The sequence below is a fragment of the Perna viridis genome, chromosome 7, assembly GCF_037379345.1.
Source record: "Perna viridis isolate PV_CMFRI_1.1 ecotype Kerala chromosome 7, ASM3737934v1, whole genome shotgun sequence".
Classification (NCBI taxonomy): Eukaryota; Metazoa; Mollusca; class Bivalvia; order Mytilida; family Mytilidae; genus Perna; species Perna viridis.
In genome coordinates this window covers 22087103-22110269 of record NC_142451.1, presented here as the reverse complement: position 1 = coordinate 22110269, position 23167 = coordinate 22087103, and the positions used below count along the sequence as shown (strand labels likewise).

At 31.3% G+C, this 23167-nt stretch overlaps 1 protein-coding gene across 1 annotated transcript in view; it reads left to right on the top strand.

Annotated features, from left to right (window-relative positions):
- Nucleotides 1-8709: 8709 nt before the first annotated feature.
- The window catches only part of LOC148611798 (contactin-like), a 32248-nt gene continuing 17790 nt past the window's right edge, over nt 8710-23167 (top strand). The window contains exons 1-12 of the mRNA XM_088592691.1: nt 8710-8904; nt 10136-10205; nt 11847-11941; nt 13579-13664; nt 14472-14623; nt 15180-15284; nt 16729-16904; nt 17120-17273; nt 17846-17941; nt 19020-19253; nt 20114-20222; nt 21609-21805. Of these exons, the coding sequence (XP_088448817.1) occupies nt 10139-10205; nt 11847-11941; nt 13579-13664; nt 14472-14623; nt 15180-15284; nt 16729-16904; nt 17120-17273; nt 17846-17941; nt 19020-19253; nt 20114-20222; nt 21609-21805 (1471 nt within the window). The 5' untranslated portion in view covers nt 8710-8904; nt 10136-10138. The remainder of the gene's footprint in view (nt 8905-10135; nt 10206-11846; nt 11942-13578; nt 13665-14471; nt 14624-15179; nt 15285-16728; nt 16905-17119; nt 17274-17845; nt 17942-19019; nt 19254-20113; nt 20223-21608; nt 21806-23167) is intronic.

Genomic DNA, 23167 nt, shown 5'->3' with positions numbered 1-23167 from the left:
TCTATCCTACATAATAACATCTAAATGAACTGTCCCGTACTACCATACATCGTGTACTAAGTTACAGCCCTAGATTAATCCTACGAGGAGGAATAACCCGGCCAGCGAAAGCTATATTTTTATATAGCCTAGCTGGCCGAGTGGTCTAGGGCGCTGGACTTTGTGCAGGCGGTGTTGCCATAGATGTCACAGCGGTACGAGTTCGAGTCCCGCGGAGGGAACGACCAAAAATTTGCATCGCAAATTTCACAGTTCTAACATCGTTGGGAATTTTTCAGACCTTTCTATAGAGAGAGAGAGAGTTGTTTTACCTTGATATGGTGCTGCATACAAGCAGAAAAATGCTATGATGATAAATTTAAAATCACAGTCAATTGGAAACCAGGTAAATGTTCCATCTGCCAAATTAATGTTGATCGCAATACACCATAAAGCTTCATTGCTTACGTTATCGTCATCTTGAACAGGGAATTCTATTGTATACGATTCATCTGTTGAATACACTTGCTTTTCTGCACGGTGCATGGTAAGGGCCAGAAGCGTTCCACCACTTCCGCCTCTGAAAAGATAAAGTGTTGGAAAAAAGCATTGGTGTACTTAGAAATCGCTCTTGTCTTACTGAGATTAGTCAAATCATATTCGCCGTATCGTTGAAAAAATTATTCTTAACAAATGCATATTCCAAAGTCGTATTTCACAAAAATATAATACAAAAATAGCAGATGAAATGCATGGTAAAAAATAGCGTCATATTTCTTGATGTACGATATTGTTTTGTGCATAACTGCTTTACGAAAGAGGCTACGTTCATGTTCAGAAAAATTATCGGACAAAAGTTATAGCTTACAATTGATTTGAATAAAAAAAGGCTATCTCTTCCAACATTTCCCTTGTTAGGTAAATTAATGTTCCATTTGTTGCCTTGCAGGTTCTGACAGCATCATTTCTTGACGTAGAGTTCATTATGTAAGGTAGAAGCCCTTGAAGACTTGCTACATCATTGACTTAAAAAAAACAAAGGAAAACGAGGCTCATGATGTTTGTCTTTCATTAATTTATTTCAGAGATTTAAATATAAATACAGTAATAGTATGAGAAACATCTAAAAGGCATGTTTCCAAAGGAAATATGATCATAATTCTAACAAATTGTAGACATTGTTTCAGGAACAAATGCTTGGACTGATGTTTTGAGTACAAGGTCTCGCTTCCTTTCCTTATTGCCTAGAGTGTATCAGTTCAGTAATTTTGTTATTACCCGTCATTTTCAACAATCTTTGGAATGCGTGTTTTATTTGAAGAACTATTGAAACAATCCCTAAAAAAATGTTTGAATTTAACAATTACTCTTTTAACTAGATGCACCATCAGTAAATAACGCATAGATGTCACCCGATGGTTTCGATTTTACGTTTTGATACCGTTAAAGAAAGAAAATGAAATCTTATAAATTGATTAATATTTAAAAAGAAATATGCATGGTAAGAAAGCTTTATTCTTTTTATTTTATTGGTGATAATAACAATTTCTAATATAAACGTCATTAATTTCAGTACGCTGCACGTGTGTTTAAGAAGTACATCCTCATCAGCAGCATTTGAACTAAAAATATAAAGGGTAAGTACAAAAATATCACTCATATTAATACACATATTACGAATTTCGGTATGTTGTGCTTGTGGTTCCAAGAGTGACCACTCATCAGCAGCATTAAGTAAAATCGAATAATTGTAGAATCTAATACATAGGATGATCTTAATCCAAGAAAATAGTGTATACTAGAATTACTCAAAAGTATTGGAATGTGATGATAGATCGATGAAAGAGGAAAGCACAAGTTTATCTATTATTTAAGAATTGGCAATAATAAATATTGTGTCTATTGAAAAAAAAACATAAATTTTCCATGAGCATATTGTTTATTGCGCGAAGTGCAATAAATTATTTTTAAAACATATTTTTATCTTTAAACATGAGAAAAGTAGCTCTGAATTTAACTGAATAGTGGCGCGTCAACATTTTTTATCCATTGAGATATAACAAAATTATTTTAACCAATCAGATTATAGTATTTATCTCAAATTAATTTATAAACAATTACAAAAGTGCATGTTCCATTTACTTTGCATAAATATTGTTGCGGTAGATAACAAAATTAGTGTAAGAACATAACACAATATACTTATGACATAATAAATTTCTTAATAACTAATAGCTATAGTACGTTAACTGAAAGCTGTTCATACTAAATTTTATACTCGGCGTCAAAATAATGTCCGAATCATTGAATTCAGAAATGATAATGTGTATCTGTTTATTGCCACCTGCCGATGTTTAAATTTAGACTGACTAGGTAGTATAAACGGCTTTTCTCTAAAATTTTATTTGTTCATTTACGATGACAATGTAGTCTAGCATCACAAAGTTTATATTGTCAAAAGAGGACTGAGTCTATTTCACAAAAAGTCGTAAGTGTAAAATTAGTCGTAAATTATGACATCACAATACTTTGATTTACTATGACATTATAACTTACGACTAAATTTAAACTTACGATTTTTGTGAAAAGGACCACTGGGTCTATTTCCAAGATGATAAGATTTGTTGGCGATTTGGCAAAAAAAAAAACACACGAAACACAACAAATTTCCCACTTAGCATAATGTCTTATATTATTTTGAAAGTTGTTTGTTTGATATTTTCTAGTTCGTGATGAATAGCAACATAGTTTTTTTTTCATCGAATTGTCTGTACTTGTCAACAATTGGCGATTTGAAACGAACGTATAAAATTATTTTTAATCAAGAATGATGTTAAGATTTTATTAAACGAGAAACGCATAACATGCATAATACAATGCTGACTTTAAAGATAGAACGGTTAAAAACATATGAATTAATTATTAAGGAGCTTAAACTGACGTCGCGTATGGACTGAAACAAACAACTTACCGTTGTGAAAGAAAAATACAATACTTGCTGATACTAACAAAACTATGTACATCACCATTCAATCTGGAAAGAGAAATGCTTCCTTTGCAATTTTTGTCTTATAAAGTAAAGGACAATTATTTCTTCTGTCTAGCACACTGATATTAAATATCTATCAATCGTCCTTTTTCTTTCATCTGTTGCAACATCCCTTCGGCACCTGCGTATGGAGTGTCCATATCACAACTCATACGTTATGCCAGAACTTGCCAAAGCTACGCAGACTTTTTGTATCGCGCTAGAACTCTAACAAATAAGCTTCTGGAACAGGGTTATGTTGCTACAAGATTGAAGTCATCACTACAGAAATTTTATGGTCGTCATCATGAACTCGTGGATCGTTATGGTGTATCCATCTGCACCATGAAAACTGATTTATTCAACGGATCATAGTTTTCCTTTCCTCGTTTGTCTACCCCGAACTTGACTTTTTATGAGCAACTCGGTGGGTGTTTCCAGAAAAGCAGAGGACGCTTGCACCTGGTCCATGCTCCCAGTTTTTAGTGGAGTCCGAGTTGCTCATTTGCTTTTGTTACTTTGTATGTATGATTTTAGTTACTTTATATTCTTTGTTGTGTATGTCTGTTTTCCATGTCTGGTCTTTGTCTCTGGATTACATTCTTTTGATTACCGATATAACCTTGGTTCCCTTGATTACTCTTTCATCGTTACTTCTCAATTTATCAAAAGATCTTATTAAGCCGACTGACACTATATATATGTATATAGATATAAATATATTGACGCTACATATATATACAATGGATTTCTATGTGAATTAAACAGACCAAAATCAAAACTCTTAAAAGCCTGTAGCTATTTAGTGTCAACAGTGATGATATCATCCATGTATGATATCCACTGAAATAAAATTCGAAATGAATTTTGTTTTCTTTATAACTCAAATTTCGTTCCTCAGAAAAGTAGCTGTCACAAAGCTTTTTTACTGAGGGTATTAGATATCTTACCTCAACAAAAAAGACATCTATTGCTCGCAAAAATTCATAAGTTTATACCAAAATTAATCAATTATCTGCAAAATGGAAAATCAATTGATATTCTTATATAACTAAGATGTGACCGCCTTCCTGTAGGACACTCGAAAACTAGTTTTTATACAAACACCGCGCATTTAACCTACGCATTTCTCAATATATTTTCCAGTATAGTATCTCATGTTTTGAACCATTCAGTATACCTTTTCTCAGTGAGCAATTATGATTTTAAAAAAATAACAGAACATTTTGAACAAATGACAATCAAGAAACATATTCCATATAGGGTAATGCAAACATGTTCTAAGATGATATCTTTGAAAATTATTAAATATTGAGTAAGGAGAAAAAGGAATATTGTGACTAAATTTTAAATCCGAATGAAAATAAGTGAAAAAAAAATCTTAACAATCATTGTTATATTTTGGTTTCATTTTTATAAACAGAACTGTTTAAAATACTTATGTATTTATCGGTAAATCGTTTTAAAACAATAAATGCACTTTATATACGTTCTACTTAAAACAACATCTACATTGCAAAAAAAAATAATTGAAAACTATAATGCCAGAACACTGACCCAATTTTTATTGTTGTTGACATGTAAATCAATAATTAATGAACAAAAAATAACACGAAAACATATTTTTGTACGATAACACATACATCGTCTTCTAAACCACGCAGAGTTTGTCGTAGGGTAGATTATGCATAATATTTTTGATATATAGATTTTCTTCGTTTTTTTGACAACGATTTTCTTGTATGAATATAGTGTAAAACTGCAATATAAAAAACAAAGATCACCATTAATGTCGAGATAATTGAGCCTTAATATTGACAATTTTTATATAGATTTTGAAGGACATTTTCCATAAAACTAATTAAAAATTGCTATGTAAAATTTCTTTTAAATTTGTATAAAGAACTCTTGTCCAACATTCTGTCATATTTCAAAAAGAAATTTTGGGGTCAAAGTAAAACAAATTTAATTCCCATTACAATTTTATGGAACACAACCCCGTTGAATGATGCCTTTTAAATGTTTTAAACTTTACCATATGTTGTTTGCTGTCAAACATTCTTTTTAAATAACTTAAGCAACCTCTAGTGCGGCATTTCCACCATGAACGAAAGACCTATATCTACGTAACATGATGTGATGTCATGACACGATTTCGTTGGTTTGTTTATTTGTAAATGTGTTTCAATTTTCGTTTTCTAAATTAAAGATGTTACTTCTTATCACAAATACATGTATTTAAAATATCATTGTTGAAATAGTTGAAATAAATGTACTTTATTGTAAAAAAATAATACGGCAAAGTAATCGGAAGAACCAAATATTTCGTTTTTTTTTCTAAGACGAGCGCCTCGCTGACTAAAAAACCTCTTCGCCAAATTCAAAAATGCAAAGTTACCCTATATCAAAATTTTGTCATAAATGTTTATCACTTATCATACAAAAACTACATTCTAAGCACATGGCGGCCGATAATATACGTTAGAACGTCAATATTTAGCACCTTTTATTGACATTTCAACGATTTGAAAGTGACATTATGACTAAAATATTTAATTAACACACTTTTAATTATTTTTATTTATTTATTTATTTATTTATTGTTCTGACGGGTAAAAAAAATAGTGTAATTTTTTTTAATCACAATCTTATTGTTCAAAATTATTTTTTAAATTTCAAACCAAATGTTATTATTGATATCATTCCTTTTGTGTCATAGTTAGCTTACCTACAATGTGTCACGCTATCATTTGATAACGGGTTCTTGAATGTGTAATTTATAAACGGTCCAAAGAAATTAATAAGTGTCTTAAAACTCAGTTTTACTGTTACAAACGTAGACTTATCAGTAAACAGTGGTTTACACCTTCATTAAGAATTCATAAGCAGAAAATGTTTAAAAACCTTTAAAAAGTTGAGAAAAAAAATCCTATACCTGATAAAGTTCAGCATTTATGCTAAACTCCTCGGGATATCGTTTATCTTTTGCGACATGTCAGTTGAAACATTAGAAATAAATACGATCAACCATAGAAAAGAAAGATTATCTCCGTTGGATGTTTTAGGGATTGTTCGTTTCCGCATGCATGTAAAGTGAAAAAAACATGAATGTAACGCAAAATAATACATTCGTTTTTTTCGAAAGAAATTCGTGCTTTGTTCGATGGTTGGCCATTATTGCTTCCCGAGAAGTTACTTGCGTCCTTGTACAATGATTTTTCTATTAAAACAAATGTTTCATTTACAATGTAACCCAGAAATCTGGTTACAAGTAACCCTGATTTGTACAAGGTTACTAGATATAAATATATATAATAAATTATCTTAATACAAAATAATACATTATAAATATTTGCTAAAACCTCAATTAGCATTTTGTTGAAGGCATTCTTGTTTCAATCCAAATCATTCCTTTTTTTTAATCACATCCTGGGCAGGGTGGTCACCAAATAAAAGCAATCAGCCACCAGTGGTTACGTAAGATGGTATTCGGTGACCACATCTTAAAATATAATTCAAAACATATAACATGACAATGCCACGAAGTGTTTACATTTCTATCCAATCATAGACTGGGAAAAGCTGAAAATTGATTGAATATCTATCATATAGTTAGAAACATGATGTTGTTTAGTTTTATATGTTATTTCAAATTTGTTTTAGGCACTGCCATGTAAATCAAACATTTAATTGGGGTGTATGGTGCTCATTTTTAACAGTTATCTAAGTTTTAAAAAAGATCAATATGTCATTCTGCTTACAGATGTCAGCGGCTTCTGTGGTTTCAAAGGTAAACTGGTCCCGTCATTGCTTATATCGTCATCAGATATAGAGGTTACCAGTATAACGTTAGTCGTCATGGAAATAGTTTTGGTTCTATCACTAGACGGGTTCATGCTGCTGTCTATAAGTTTACCTCCCGTTTCGTGACTTCCTAACAAAATGCAAACAAGAGTCAAAAATGTATATTTTTCATATTATAGGGTAGCTTTGTTTGTTTGTTTGTTTGTTGGGGTTTAACGTCCGAGCAGCAATATTTCAGCTATATTCAGACGATGAACATGAAATTGATGATAAAATGAACAAGAAATGATGATGAAATGAAAAAGGGATGGGACACAAGGATAATGGGGTCGACATATTTTGATTGCCACTGGAAATAGGGTAGCAGTAATATATTTAATTTTCTGTAAGGGTGTAGAAAATTTTAAACGAACGATATAAAATCATAGACATTTTGAAAATTCAGTAATTATTAGAACAGATTAATCGTTTCGTTTTTTTTTAATAGCCACAAGTAAACAAAGAATACCAAAGACATCAGTTGTGATTCTACTTAACATTTTTTTATTTATTTTATTTTATTTTATTTTTTTTTTGACGTCTGAATAATCTCAGGGATTTGGGTAGTTTGCTGAAGTTTACTCTTAAATTAATACCGGGAAACTTTTTTCATGTAGGTTTCCAAAAGAGAAAACGACATGTGCAGCATTTCTATCAAAATTAATCATTTACCTTCTCAACAATGACAAATATTTGGACATTTCGATGACGACAGTGACAAATTTAGAATTTAACCAAAAAAGAAAAAGACCCCAAAACTGTGCAACAACAACAAGTGTAAACTAACAAACAACTTAAAAACGGATCGAGGTGCTTTCACAGCGGTTGTGATAAAAACACATTATGCCAGCCTAAGATTACCATGTACGTTGATGTAATTCTCTATACAGGTAGGTATACATAGTTTATTCAAATGAGCCTATCAAATTAAAAAGAAATGAAAAGTTTCACTATCATAGTTACCCATAACCATCTAAAACTTACCTCAGTGTGAAGAAAAATGCTCGCCTTTAGTGTAAGGACACTAAAAAATGTGCATTTAGATATATTCAACAAATTTGCTCGGTTCAATGCTCTGCATGTTTTGAAGTTAAGTAAGGACATAACTTGAACATGCCTTTGAAAGTTTAGAATGTCAAATTTTCATATGGGATACGATTGCCTTTTCTATGTATTTAACATAGTACAAATATATTTGCGCGGTTCAAACAATCGTGAGTATCTAACTGGCTTATGCTGTTAAAATATGACATAACAACCAAACTGAAAAAAAGTAAGATTTTCTTCAATGTCACTCGTTATTTGAATTTTTGGTGGTTAAAATATTTCAGTTCAAACAAACTTTTATTCAAAAATATTCATATAGTGCCTTTCAAAAAGTTAGCTTTCAAAGTTTAGTTTAGTTTTTATCAATTCGCAAAGAACCAAGATTCGAGTAGAAATAAAAGGATATATTCCAGGATAAAGACTGGGCAGGGAAAATATAGACACAATAATGTTCTTTCCTAGGATTCATACGGGATTTATAATTATTAGTCTTCCATAAAAAATACCCTTGATTTTTTGTTTCAAAAAGCGATGAGTGACTCTGTCACATTGACATACACTCCGATCCTTAATGTGATTAATTAAGTGACACATATAAATGTTATTCTTATCAAGTCATTTTTATATGCCAAACAGTCGGTTCATTCTCTGATGGAGAGTAATGAGCGGGACAGAAAGAAAATTCGCCAGGGGCCTCTAGTTCAGCTATTTCCCGCATTAATTTCAAAGTTCTTATTTCCCCTTTAAGCATCCCGTTGACACTGAAGTAACGCGTTTCAATATGATTATACATTGTCCTAAACGTTTAAGAGACTTTGTAATTTAAACCCCCAGGCAGAACAGTGTGTCACTTTACAAATATCAAATTTTCGAGGAAATGACAAAGATGTGAATGTTAATATCTGCAGAAAGCGCCATAAGTTTGTTCAACACGATCATTTCTACTTATATACACCTAATATTTAGACAATATATGTAAATAATCCCATAGGTGTGCACAGCCACAGGTGAGATTCGCTGATTTCATTTCCGTAAACAACAGGTTTGGCTCAATGGGTCACCCGGGTGGACATAGAGTACAGTTACGTAAAATTATCCAAACAAGCTACATGCATAAAGAATGCCTGCCCAACCACATATAAATTGCATTACAGTACTTTCATATACGACTCATTGAATCCTCGCCAGAGTATACATGAAATTACATACTTTGTTTCTACTATTTGTGTTATGACCATTTACGGTAAATGTGTTAGAACAATTATGAATATTAATATATTGTACATCTTGCAACTGTATTTGTTTTTGGTTTTTGATGGCATTGTTTATTTCAATTCTGTAAATTTAAAAAAAATATGAAACCTAGAATTTTTGCATGATCTATGCTTTTTAATATAACGAGAATAAATATGTTGAATACGTCAAAGAGACAACTAAACCGGGATGAAATTCTCAGCCCAAGGCCACCCGTTGGTCTTCAATGAACCATGAGGAAACCCTCACACCACACGGCGGACCGCAGCTGGCTCCGAAATATCATTATGCACAGGTACAGCGAAAGAGTTGCTCCTATATACCATGTACTCAAGAAACACAAAAATAAAGGTAGTGGCTAATCGTCCACACGTACGGTTTGAGTCAATAGCACACACAATCATGAGGGAAACAGTTTATTTACGCACATAATTTAGACTTAATGTTAGGAAGTCTTTTTATACAAATATATACAAAATGATACAAATATAATTTAACTGTAACAAATGTGACTGATGTAACAAATAACGATTCAAATTCATTCAAAATTAATACAAAATACACATTTAACTAACTTGAAAGACTATTTTAAACAGTTTGCACATCGAGAAAAAATGTTCTGGCACATGTTTCAGACCGGCATATTTTAAGTCATCACAGAATTGTATTATTCCATGTTATATACATTTACATTGTTTGAGGGAACATTCTTATTTGTACAAAAATGTAATCATGAGCTGTTATTCCATTGTCATTCACAGGGTCCAGACTCCATTCAGCATGTTCAAATGGTTATTACTTGGTGTCTTATGAAGTAAATGGACCATACATGTATATGGCAACAAATTTTCCCATGTGATCTCTTCAAGTTTTTATCAGATCAAATGCAATTTACATGTAGATATGTGCAACTGAATCTGTTACAAATCAAAGACCATTTCATTTTGTCAATGTCATTTATCAGTGAATTATTTTATTCTGCAGGTTATGATGTTACAATACAGTTTATTGTCAATATTGGTGACAGCAGTATTATCACAGGATGTAGTTTATAGTAAGATTATATGTATAATTTAATTAGTATCATTGTAAGTGTAAAATTGGTCCAACATTCCCAATAAAATAAACAAGTAATCTGAGTGTCAGGGTTCTTTATTTCATCATATGTGGATATGTTTTAAAAATGCGAAAGGCCCTGAAACAACAATAATACAATAATAATTACAATAATTAATATTGCTTTATATACATATTATGCATAGGAAAGACATATTATTTCCTATCTTCACTACTAAAATTATGAAACTCTATATCTTTACTATATCTAGTTATCAAAATGAGTTGAATGCATTCTGATCAATATAAGCACATCAATACTATATTTTAGTATGCACATCTTTGAGAATGCATTCTTATAATAATCTGCTCATATATATATATATATAACAGCAAAATGGTGGAATTGCTGTACGATTTACTTGAAAAATATGAAACATAAAATAAGTCGAAATAATTAAGCAAGACATATAGCTTATTTAGACACGACAATACAATACAATGACAATACAAAGACAATACAATGACATTACATTTGATACAAAATGTGAACAATACACATAAACATACCTCGCATGAGGTGCAAGAGGCCTCGTTTTCCAGGGACAGTACAATTATAACATAAGCTTTTTATTTCACCTGAAGAAACAATATTAAAATAATAACTAATGTACTAAAAATATGAAAATGTAGTTATTTCCCTTGATTTAGAATATTTAATAAACAATTTATCTTTTACGTATTTTTAAGTTTATAAATAGTTATACTGTTGTCAATCTGTAACACCTCAATTTTACTTATAAGTTTAAGTACACAAGTTGGGATTTTAACCATTTTATTATTTTATTTACAAAAATATAATATTATTATTATTTCAATATTACTGTTATCAATTGAATGTTATTCATATTTTATTTATATCTGTTTAGAAGGTTTTAGCATTCATTCACAGGATCACACATATTTTACACACCAATCAATCAATCAATCAAATATTGTAAATTAATAAACAATATTATTTCCACAAAACAGATGATTAAAATAACTATTAAGGTAATTGTTATTGTAAGGAAAGAAACTGACCTTCATTGCATTATCAAATCTTCCACAGACTTTAGATTTAGTCAAATTTTGTTGAAGTTCAAAGAAAATAAATTATGGCTTCCTTCTTCTATAGTTTTCAGTAGAGTGTCCAGAACAAAAGAAATATTCCCGCTCAAAACCAATGACCCGTAAACTGACCTATAGATATAGACTAATCCTTATATAGTGATATATAGAAAATACTAGAAACAGAGACTAAGTAAACATTGATTGTTTTAATGATTTTTATTAGAGAAAACAGTTAAATAATTAATAAAGATATAAAACAGTTATGAATATATAAAACTCAACAAACTATCAAAATTTCACTCTGCCACATAAACCATCAATAACAGAATGTATTGGAGTAACATGAGAACATGCATCTACAAATTTTAATCTCTGATTCCAGTTTAAATGTCATACCAGTGCAAAGCAGGCAATTCTTGAATTGATTAATAATTCATTCTCAACAGAATGAAATAACCATGATAAATGCATCACCCATATACATGTAACATTGAACTACAGTCTGTTGTATTTTTTCCTTTTATAGACTGCCCACAAGATTGGGTGACATTTGACAGGACATGCTACAAGTTTATATATTCACCTAAACTTACTTACGAAAAAGCCAGGAAAGAGTGTGCAGTAAGTATAAATAATTTACAGCCAAGCTCAATATAATATACAAATGTGAAAATATTGTTGTGTGATTTTACTACTTCAATTTAGAACATTTGATGTTTAAGCTTGCAGGATCAAGTTTGAAATGGCTTGAGCAGTTAGCACTATGGTAGAGCAAGAAACTGAATCATCATCGACCTTTCCATTACAAACATTATTTGCTGTCTTTTAATTTCTATATGAATGTTCTAAACCAGAAAGTCTACATTTTTTGTTATTTTTCCTTTAATTTCTGAAACATATACATTCTCCATGTATTTTATGCTGTATACAAAAGTATTACTGTGGTTTCATTTTTATTTTTGGGGAACTTATTTTCGTGGTTTTCATGTGTGGACTGGAACCATGAAGTAAAGAATTCAATGAACACTTATCTCTGTGGATGATAATCAACTCAGACAGAAAGACTTCCAGTGTTAGTTCTCGACATTGTTCACATGCTATAGAGAAGAAAGCCACATTGAGCTGTCAGCATTCTGTCACCCCTTAATTAATTAAACAACAAATCTAATGTTTATTTGAGATTAATAGCCTTGGAGCTACCTGACTATGTAATTCCAGTTCAGCTGCCATAAATGTATCATTGGAGTTACATTCAATATTGCCCAGTTTTATCATACTTCTACCTGTAACAGTCATCGTAAAAGTTGCATTTGGTAAACTCTGTGTTTTACCATCTCCCTTCAACCAGGCCCTGAATTTTCCAATCAAATGAATTTTGACTTATTGGTAACAAGATTGAAAATTTCCAAGCGGATTTGTTATATATGTAACATCCATTTGTAAATTTAATTGTTGGTGTTGTGAAACACATATCCACTAAAAAACTTGATGAAACTTACAATAATTCTTTTGTTTTCTTAATCTTTACAATAAAAGCTTTGCCTTGATAAAAATGTTACATAATGAAGACGAATCATTTTTTTTTATTTCTTGTGCAGACAAACTACGAAATTCAAGTATTCAACAAAATATCTTTTTTTCTTCAAACCATGAAAATTGATACATTTGTACCCTTGAAATTAAGTGAAACCACAGTATTCACAATCAGTCATTTCTTTGGAAAACAGATAAGAGATTTCCTTTTTTACCATAGACCCTAAACAACTTTTATGTTTTTGGTGACCAGAGGTCCCTTTTTCCAGTCAACCCACCTTTTATTATCCTTAATCATAACAAATCAAAATGATGTGCAAGGAGATTTGTTTCTTTTATTTAATTACAAAAACCATAACTGAATGAATTAAAAGTGTACAATGCCAAAGTTGCTATTTCGATGGTTTTGGTTTTGAGTCTCTTGACTTTTTATGTGCAACTCTGCAGGTGTTTCTAGAAAATCCTTATTATATTGCCTGATTACTCAATCTCTTTTACATTGCCTAATTACTCAGTCCCTTTTATATTGCCTGATTACTTGATCTCCTTTACATTGCTTGATTACTCAATCTCTTTTACATTGCCTAATTACCTGATCTCTATTACATTGCCTTATTACCTTATATATTTATTCCATGTACATTGCCCATTTACCTTATCTATATATTATAGCCCAATGACATAATTTCAATTACTTTGCAGGATTACATTTTCTCTTATTTCAGTATATGTTTGCATCTCTAATCAGTATAGATAGTGTATCAGAACACAATTTCATAGAGAAACACCTCCTCGATAATGACTATTACAGGTACGTTTCTATGGCATATAATCTTTGTTCAGGATGACCTGGACCTTCCCATCTGGTAAGTACATTTGAACTCGTGGGGGTGTAGATTAAAGGTACTTAAACAGACTTGCCACTAGAATGGCCTTAATTTTCACCCCAAATTATGTGATTAGGTCATGAAATACATATGTATCTACATAGATTTTTGTAAATATATAAAAAGAACATCTGAAGAAATTGGGTCGGCAGGTAGTGATTTTTTTTCTTTTTTAAATTAAAATTTTTTTTAGTTCACTTCATTAGTTGTAGTCATTTTTCATTAACTTATACTGCTTTTAACCTCATTATGAACTCAAATCCTGTGTTTCAAAACCTTCGTCCTTCTTTTCAAGCTCAACGCAGTGGCAGACGTTCATTTCCTCTCTTACTACCTGCTGCAGACAGGCTTTTTGAAATTCTCTGGAGTTAATAAAATCGTTTGACCATCACATAACATCATATAAAATCATTCACTTTTTCCCGACTTTTTTAGAGGGCTTGCTGGAGTGAATTTCATTTGTCAGACGCTGTTCGGAGCTTGCCTCCTTTTTCCCTTATGACTGAACCAAGTAATGGTAGAAATAGCTCTGAGCTTTATAAATCAATGGAAGTGAATACAAAACTATGGTTGGTTTGTTTTTATTGTATTTTTTTTTTCATTTTGCCAAATTTTATTGTTGGCACTTGGGTCTGTTGGGAGACTGGAAACACACATATTTTTTATTTGGCTTTTTAAGACAGGTTTTATTCTTCAAAATATGAAATTAGGACATTTAATATATGTTTTAGGAATTTATGGTTTACTCGGGGTATACAAGATATTCTGAATGAGAAGCTGTGGTATTGGGATGGAGAAGAGCAACCTATCCCCACTTCTGAGCAGTTCTGGATTACTAATGACAAGTCAACTGGAATCATCATAGTCTACAAATTTGATAAAGGTTGGTATGGTTCACTTTGTAACTAACTGGAAGGTGAGAGTGCTAAACCTTTAAGAAATAAAATGAGTAAAGGGTAAATATGGCACATTTGAATATAGTAACATTAAATGAAAATGTAGACTGGAGTACCTTCAGGCAGGAATTGAAATACCAGGAGAATTTCAGTAAGATTTATTTGAAAAATCATACATTATGTAGATAATGGAGAAATATCCTCAGGTATTTGTAGTCTGTAGGAGCATACTAGTTGCACAATTATTGATACTTACAGAATTAAATTCCTTATATACATGTTAGACTGTTTCCTATAACAGAATTATTTAAAAACCATGCAAAATTTTCCAAGTTATACTTTATTCCCTACTTGTTTGGTTTCCCAAATGCAGTTTCACCAAATCTAAAGCAGGGACATTTTGAAAATTGTCACCAAAATACAGATTATAAACATTGTTTTTTTTTCTCACTCAATTAGCTCTTTGTAAATATTAAGCAGGAGGCATTAAGTCACAGAATTTGATCTTTTAAACATATATGATTTTTTTTGGTTTTCTTTTAGCCCAATATAGATGGAGCACTGCTGGAAAGAATGATGCTTTATCATATATATGTGAAATCCCTCAGACACAAGCCTACAGACTGTCTGTAGATAGAAGAACATATGGTAAATAGTTGTAAGATTCCCAGGGGATGGGGGTTAATCTGGTATAATTTGTGCATTTTTTTAAAAATGACAGCAGTACCCATATCTGTGTGAGCTTAAGCCTGGATTACACACCCAAATCTATGTGTGAAATCAATCAGCACCTAACTTTATGTTCGAAGTCATAATCAATACCTGAATCTATGGGAACAATTTGTTTCGTCAATTTTGTGTACCTATGAAAAAGATTGTAAATAGAATTATATGAAAACAACATGATTCACAGAAAATGTTCAACATACTGATCCCTTATAAAAATTGACTTTAGAAATAAAAATTGACTTTAGAAATAAAGACTTTATTCATGCATTGGTTATTTTATATAAAAACCCCAAATGCCAAACAAGTGATGCTGTCGTTAAACGATTTTTATTTTTGTTAATTTGATTTGATGATAAAATGCAATAGGGAACATGTTATATGCTGGAGTCGTATTATATGTTCTTCAGTCACTGCTGAAGCTAAAAAAGTAGATAAGCATTGCACAGGCTGTCAGTGCTTTATTTCTCCATAGAAAATTAATAATCTAATAAAAACTAATTGAAGATGTAATCATGTAAACTGACAAAAAATTCTTGACACCCATACATTTGTCACATATCATAAGATAAAAGGGAACCAAATATATGTCAACCAGGTAAAACAAGATACCCAATTCAATGCAAAAATTTCTGAAGAATAGACCCATAAATTTTAATCAACAGGAGTTATGGGGCTTTTAATTTCTATCCTTTGCAAGGGGACATGTAGCTACATGTGGCAATCTTGTTTTCGCTTTTTCCTGGGCAAGAAAAAAAGTGTCAAAATAACTCACTGTGAATAAGTCTCTTTGAATTTATGAAGGTTTAAGACATAAAAATTGACAATCATAATATATGTATCTAAATTAGGAAGATAAGTACCCACTCTGGCAATCTAATTAAGAGGTAATCTCACTGCTCCGGGTTCTCTTAAGTTTACAGATTTTCCTAATAATAAAGTATTACACAATTACAATGTATAAATTGTTATCTCCTTTAATATTATTTATTTCATATCATAAGACAGAATTTCTTGTTATTTATTTGTTTTTGTTTTATTTAATATAAATATAAGAATTGTCTTCAATTGTTTTGGGTCTGTTTGTGATGCAACATAAATCACATCCATATTCTAACCAACCTTAAATAATTCACATTAGACCAACTAATTGTTCCTTTATTGGCTGAAGTTACTGTTTGTAAGACCTAACAAAAAACTTTTATACTTTCTGTTCAGGTGTTCCCTTTATCAGCCAATCAGAGTTTTAAAAATTTGAAGGAACCCTAAAAGGTTATCTGATCAGAGAGTAGAATTGAGTAAAAAGCCAAATATAAGATCGATCTGATTTAAACTGCATCATAGATAAGTTCAATATCCTTTGCAGAATATGGCGTACCTTTCAATAACTTGTCCCATGTGGAAAAAGGGCCAAAATTTATAGAGCAACCTAGCAGTGTTGTTGTGGTGTCTCGTACCCCAAAGGCAGTCCTGGAATGTAGGGCAACATGTAACCCAGCTTGTAAATACAAATGGTTCAGAGGTCTTAACTTGGATGAAGAGGTAAGATTAATGATGCATTGTTTGATTGACTTAAATTCTCATAGGCGTCAGTATAACCCTAAGTGGTATTTTATGTTTTCAATCCAAGTTAGATCATTGTTAGGAGGAGCATTTGTCACTGTAGAGAAGAAATATTTCATTGTAATTTTTAAGTTTTGATACCTGCAACATCTTTCAAATTCTGTTCACAAGATCCGTGATAATTCTTCTTTCAGGTTTCACAAAATACTGATTCAAGATACACATTGACAAATGGGAAACTGACCATACAGAATCCTGACGAAGATTATGATGCTTTTGACTATCAGTGTCATGTTTCTAATAAGATGGGAATCGTTCTCAGTAATCCTGTGCAGCTAACATTTGGATGTAGGTTTGATTTGTATGATTTTTAGGCATTTTACACACATGCATTTATCAGATGTGAAAAAAAATTCCTTGTTATTCAAATACATATACTGTGGACGTACTTGTAAAGGTGGATACCAATTTTTGTGGTTTAGGGAAATATTATCAGTTCATAGATTCTTGAATTTGTGGATTTCCAAATTTACCATACAAAGGAATGGGAAATTCCCTTTTCTTTGGGAACTAAATTTTGTGCTTTACCCAGTACAAGAAAATCACAAAAAATGCTACCCCGCGAACTATAACATGTATAATACTTTCAAAGTACACTGTTTTACCATTCCAATTTTCTTCCTGTATGTTTGAGTTTGAGTCAATTTTTACTTCTTTGTTTGTCTTGAATCTGATTGTAGATATGTTGATACATAGTAAATCATTACTATTTATATTTTTATCTCAATATCTGATTTTCTTAGGAAATGATTAGTAAAAATGGAGGAAATATATTCCTTTTTTTTCAAAGCTGTCTAATAAAGGCATGACAACTTAGTCAGGGAAATAATAAACAAATTATTTTGATGTGTTCATTTCAGCTATGGGAGAGTTTTCTAATGTTCAGGATGCTCCAGTTTATGCCAGAGCATACGATGGTGCTGTTATACACTGTAGTAACATCAAATTAGACCCAGGTATGATCATTAGGTATAAAGTATAAAGAATGAAATCGTTAAAATTATCCTTAAAATTTATTCATTTAATTCTAACAATTCAACAAAATATTTGAGATATTCACCTTTGATAATTTTTGTTTATAGTTGAAAACATGGTGCAAAATTGAGTTATGTTATACTTAACTTATCGGCTAGAGGACATTTAACTACCATTAATGATAAAGTCTGTGTGAAGTAGACTATCGGATAGAGGACATTTAACTACCATTAATGATAAAGTCTGTGTGAAGTAGACTATCGGCTAGAGGACATTTAACTACCATTAATGATAAAGTCTGTGTGAAGTAGACTATCGGATAGAGGACATTTAACTACCATTAATGATAAAGTCTGTGTGAAGTAGACTATCGGCTAGAGGACATTTAACTACCATTAATGATAAAGTCTGTGTGAAGTAGACTATCGGATAGAGGACATTTAACTACCATTAATGATAAAGTCTGTGTGAAGTAGACTATCGGCTAGAGGACATTTAACTACCATTAATGATAAAGTCTGTGTGAAGTAGACTATGGGATAGAGGACATTTAACTACCATTAATGATAAAGTCTGTGTGAAGTAGACTATCGGCTAGAGGACATTTAACTACCATTAATGATAAAGTCTGTGTGAAGTAGACTATCGGCTAGAGGACATTTAACTACCATTAATGATAAAGTCTGTGTGAAGTAGACTATCGGATAGAGGACATTTAACTACCATTAATGATAAAGTCTGTGTGAAGTAGACTATGGGATAGAGGACATTTAACTACCATTAATGATAAAGTCTGTGTGAAGTAGACTTTGCATTTTAAAATATTGTGATTCTGAAATAATTGTCCTGTCTTATCATGAGAAATGCAATTGGGTTTTGTAGTAAAAGCATCGTTAACACTTGTGTTTTGGATTACTTTACTTATTGTAGAAAGAAGATTTTTCTTGCTATCATAAAAACAAAGTTACATATTGGTTTAAAAAAATAGTTTATTCCAACAAAAACTTCTGACTTTAGAGTTAGTTCTTAGATTATAAAATTATTCTCTCTTTCTTGTAGCTGGGACGTACATGTGGAGAAGAGGTAATCCTCCTGAGGAGATCATTACTGATATAAATGAGTACATGTTTGTATCAGCAAATGGAAGATTGTACTTCTCAGAAGTAACACCAAGAGATGCCATGGAATATTACTGTCAAGTGTCATTAACTAGCCTGACCACGTCAGCTCTCGGTACATCACAAGCTCCTAGTAGAACTAGTCGTCCTATCAGAATGGTTATACAGAACTCAGGTAATAGATAGTGACGAGTAAAGTGAACATATCTTATTTATTATATAGATAGCAGTGATTTCCTGAATATTTCCAGTGTAAAAATTTTCAATATTTCACACTGTGAAATAAATTTAGTTATTTTACTCTCTCACTTTCTCCCGCCAAAAAGTCACAACATGAATATCAACTGGCCGTTCACAAGATTTTAAATTGATGTTGAAAATAGCAACATATTATGGAGGAAATCTATAAACTAAATAATACACTCGTTAAATCTAGGCGTTCTTTGGTACTTGTGACCATATTTTGGTTATTCACTCTTTCCTATTAATTATCCTATTGATAGAACATTGTGGTGTTAATTGTTTTACACTGTTTTCAAAATAGATTAAAAATTATTTTGTAAAATTATTCCTACATTAAAGATCTTGTAATTTTGAAAGCTACAAAAATAATGACTATAAAAGACAAATATGTGGAGAAAGTCTCAGTTGATTATCAACTGTGAAAAATTATATGTTTACCAGTTTCTGTTTATTTTTTTTACACTATTCAATTGCCACCTATTAAAAACCTGTTTGTCAGCACTGTTTAATGTTATTTCAGTTTGAGTTATGTAATGTTGACACTTATTTGAACTAGTTACCAGAGAAAAAAGCTTGAGGTGGCACTTGAATTTTCTGGTTTATTATTTCTTTCCAAATTTAAGGATACTGAAAATAAATATGGTTTTACTGAATATATTTCTCTGTAACATAAGTCTTTCATTTTTAAAAAAAACACTCTTGTCATACAACAATGGCCTCATTTTACAATTTACAATTTAATTTAATATTTATTCTGATTCTGATGTATATATATACTTGACCTGTTTTTAGCACCAAAGGCCAACTGGGGACCTGAGATTCAGGACGACTTCATATATGTCTCTCCAGAGCGTCCTCTCAAAGGCTTTAATGTTCGATTAGAATGCTTTGCATATGGGTCGTAAGTACTTTTTTACCATATTTTTCCTCTTATCTGATATTGCATGCGCATAATTATAGGAATAAATTCAGTACAAAAACTCCCATTGCTCCCAATGCAAAGCCATATTTTAAGTGAATCCCCTTGCAAATAAACCTTAAGAAATCAAGCAGTTTTATGTATCACTCTTTGAGGTTCATAAGACAAGTTAATGTTTGCAACTTCCAGAACATAGGATTATGCGGCATTTTTTGTTAATTTTCATGGCTTGTTTACATACAAAGGTGATAATGTGCTAAATTTTGACCCTAGCCCCCACCACTGCTTAAAGTGCTGTGAAAAAAATTTAAACAGCAAAATAAAGAACTGGTATATTCCAAAGTGCAAAAATGAAATATCTTTCAAATTATATAAAATTGAAAAAATATTATTCAATCCCATGGCCACTGGCCTTCTATTCATGACAGATTGTCTGCCCCAAAAGGGGCGTTCCTTGTGATATCATGAATATTTACTATATTTATACCTATACTGCTTGAAACTGAGTTTGCGATGGATGAGGCAGATACTACATAGCATGTATCAATAGTGATCAAAACAAGTAACATAAATGAAATTCAAACTACAAATAATGGCGGATATAAATGCTTCAAAGTGTCATGGATTTGAATTTTCAATCATTTCACATGCTTCTATTCGAAATGAGACAGTTAATATTTATAGTTATGATGAGTGTATAAGTATAGCTTGGGTTGATTTTAAAAATGTTTTCCTTTTTGTTTTTTAACCCCATCAACACAGTTGCGAGGTATTATATGTATGTGATACCCTCCTAAATGTTGTGTAACCGTCCGTCTCTTTGTACCCCAAAAATTTCAAGATAATAGCTTAAGAATGGATCAATGAATGTTTTAGAAACTTTGCACAGTTGTTTAGTGCTATAAAATACTTAAATTTTTCAAATCCAAAATCTGTAATGTATCTATTTTGAACATTTTGCCATCCCTCTTAGTTGGGTTATCAATGTTCTATTTATGCCAATTTATTTAATCATACATTTTGGTCAAGTGGTTGTTCTCAAATGTGCTACAATAAATTACATGTATACATTTCTCAGCATTTATATTTTGAGAAATAACACAATTCAAGCCCTATCTAAATCAACATCTAAGTAAATGTTCTTTTACTCCTGCATAACTTTAGTGTACTATGCATCCCTTAAGTCATAACTGTTAGTCCATGTCAGTGTTTAACTTTTCTGTGGGCAGAATGACTTTTTATTTTGTATTTAGCAATAATATGATGAGTTTTATTATTTTGTCTTTCCCAGTCCCTGTTTTTGGAACACAGTCAAATTTATGCAGGAATGTATTTTGTCTCATATTGTATACTTCCTCTTATATTTAGGGCAAGTGATGTAAGGAAATGGGTTTACACTTGGTCAAGAACTGGAGGAAATATCCCTGCCACAGCTAAAGTTAATGACCTTGGTCGTGTGTTGACTATTGAAAATGCTCAGACGGAAGACGAGGGAAATTATGTTTGCGTAGTGTCCAGAGGTTCAGTGGCAAGCCATGTCAAAAATGTGTACCTGAGGCTTTACTGTAAGTTTTGATGTAAAAATGAATACTTATGGCTTAATAATGTTTTTAAACGAAATTGAAGTTATAAAAAATACAAACCATCATTAAAACAATTCTGAAGGATGTGTCTTGAATCAGATATACCACATTTGTGTGTGTCATTTTTTGCTTACTGCAAACTGCACATTTCAGTCCCATGTTTTTTTTATTACAAAATATTAGTAATGCTAACATACAATGTATTAAATTTTCCCAACAAAGTATGAAGAATAGGTATATGTGAGCATTGATGTTGGTTTATTGAATTTTTTTTACTACACCTCACCCTGGTTTGTATTATCTTGAAATGACAACGACCATTCAGTTGACAATAATTGCCAGTGGTCCATACTCTTAATACAAACAATTCAATAAAGTACATGTATCTACATAAACAATGTTGCTTTCATGTATTGAGGGCATCATTCTCTTACATATTTAAAATGCTTCAGGTGTCAATACTTAAGTTGATCCACAGGCCATATTAACTCCTCTATAAATCTATTTACGATTTTATGTTTTTGAAATTACATTAAATAAATAAAGTATGACTTTAGTACAGTATTTTCCAGACTATAAGTTGATTTTTTTTCATCAAAGTGTCAGCCTCTACTTATCGTCCACTTTTACTTATATAAGGATTCTTCTAGAAAAAATGTTCATCTACAATGCATTTCATTAGATTTGTTTAGTTCGCTTTTGATTGCATTAATTCAAAATTTTTGGTAAACTGCAATCAACGAAAGCCGTCACTGAAACAGTCAAACCGGCGATTGAATTTGAATAGTATTGACCATTACCGCTTTCCTTTATGAATGAATACAACGATGTTAAAATATATAAACAAACTCTAGAAGATACTTTAACAAAACTCTTTTTAATTGGAAAGACATTATCGAGTGTTCTGGAGTTTTCGGTCCTTTAATATGCAAATTTATACCCATTTATGGTATGTTGTAACACATTTGCACATGGCTCAAATTATATTTAGTCTAAATGGCGAATTGCAACCAAATTTGCAGGTAACAATTATTTTTTATTGCATTTGGTAATACCAGGTAATATTGTTTATTAATTACCCTCGTAATTATAACCAATTCATCAAACAAATTTCCTGCTCATTTCACACATGGGTACCCACATTTAACATGTTTACGATTTCATACACCTGATGATCTAAGGCTTCAGAGCAATTGACATGCCATTCAATAAAGATAATTGAACTCGCGGACAAAGTACACTTTAAAAAAAAACACAGTTATTAATTTAATTCAGAAACATTATAATTAGTAACATCACTGAAATAATATGCTGTTGAAAACAAGCTGCTCACCTTGGATGTCC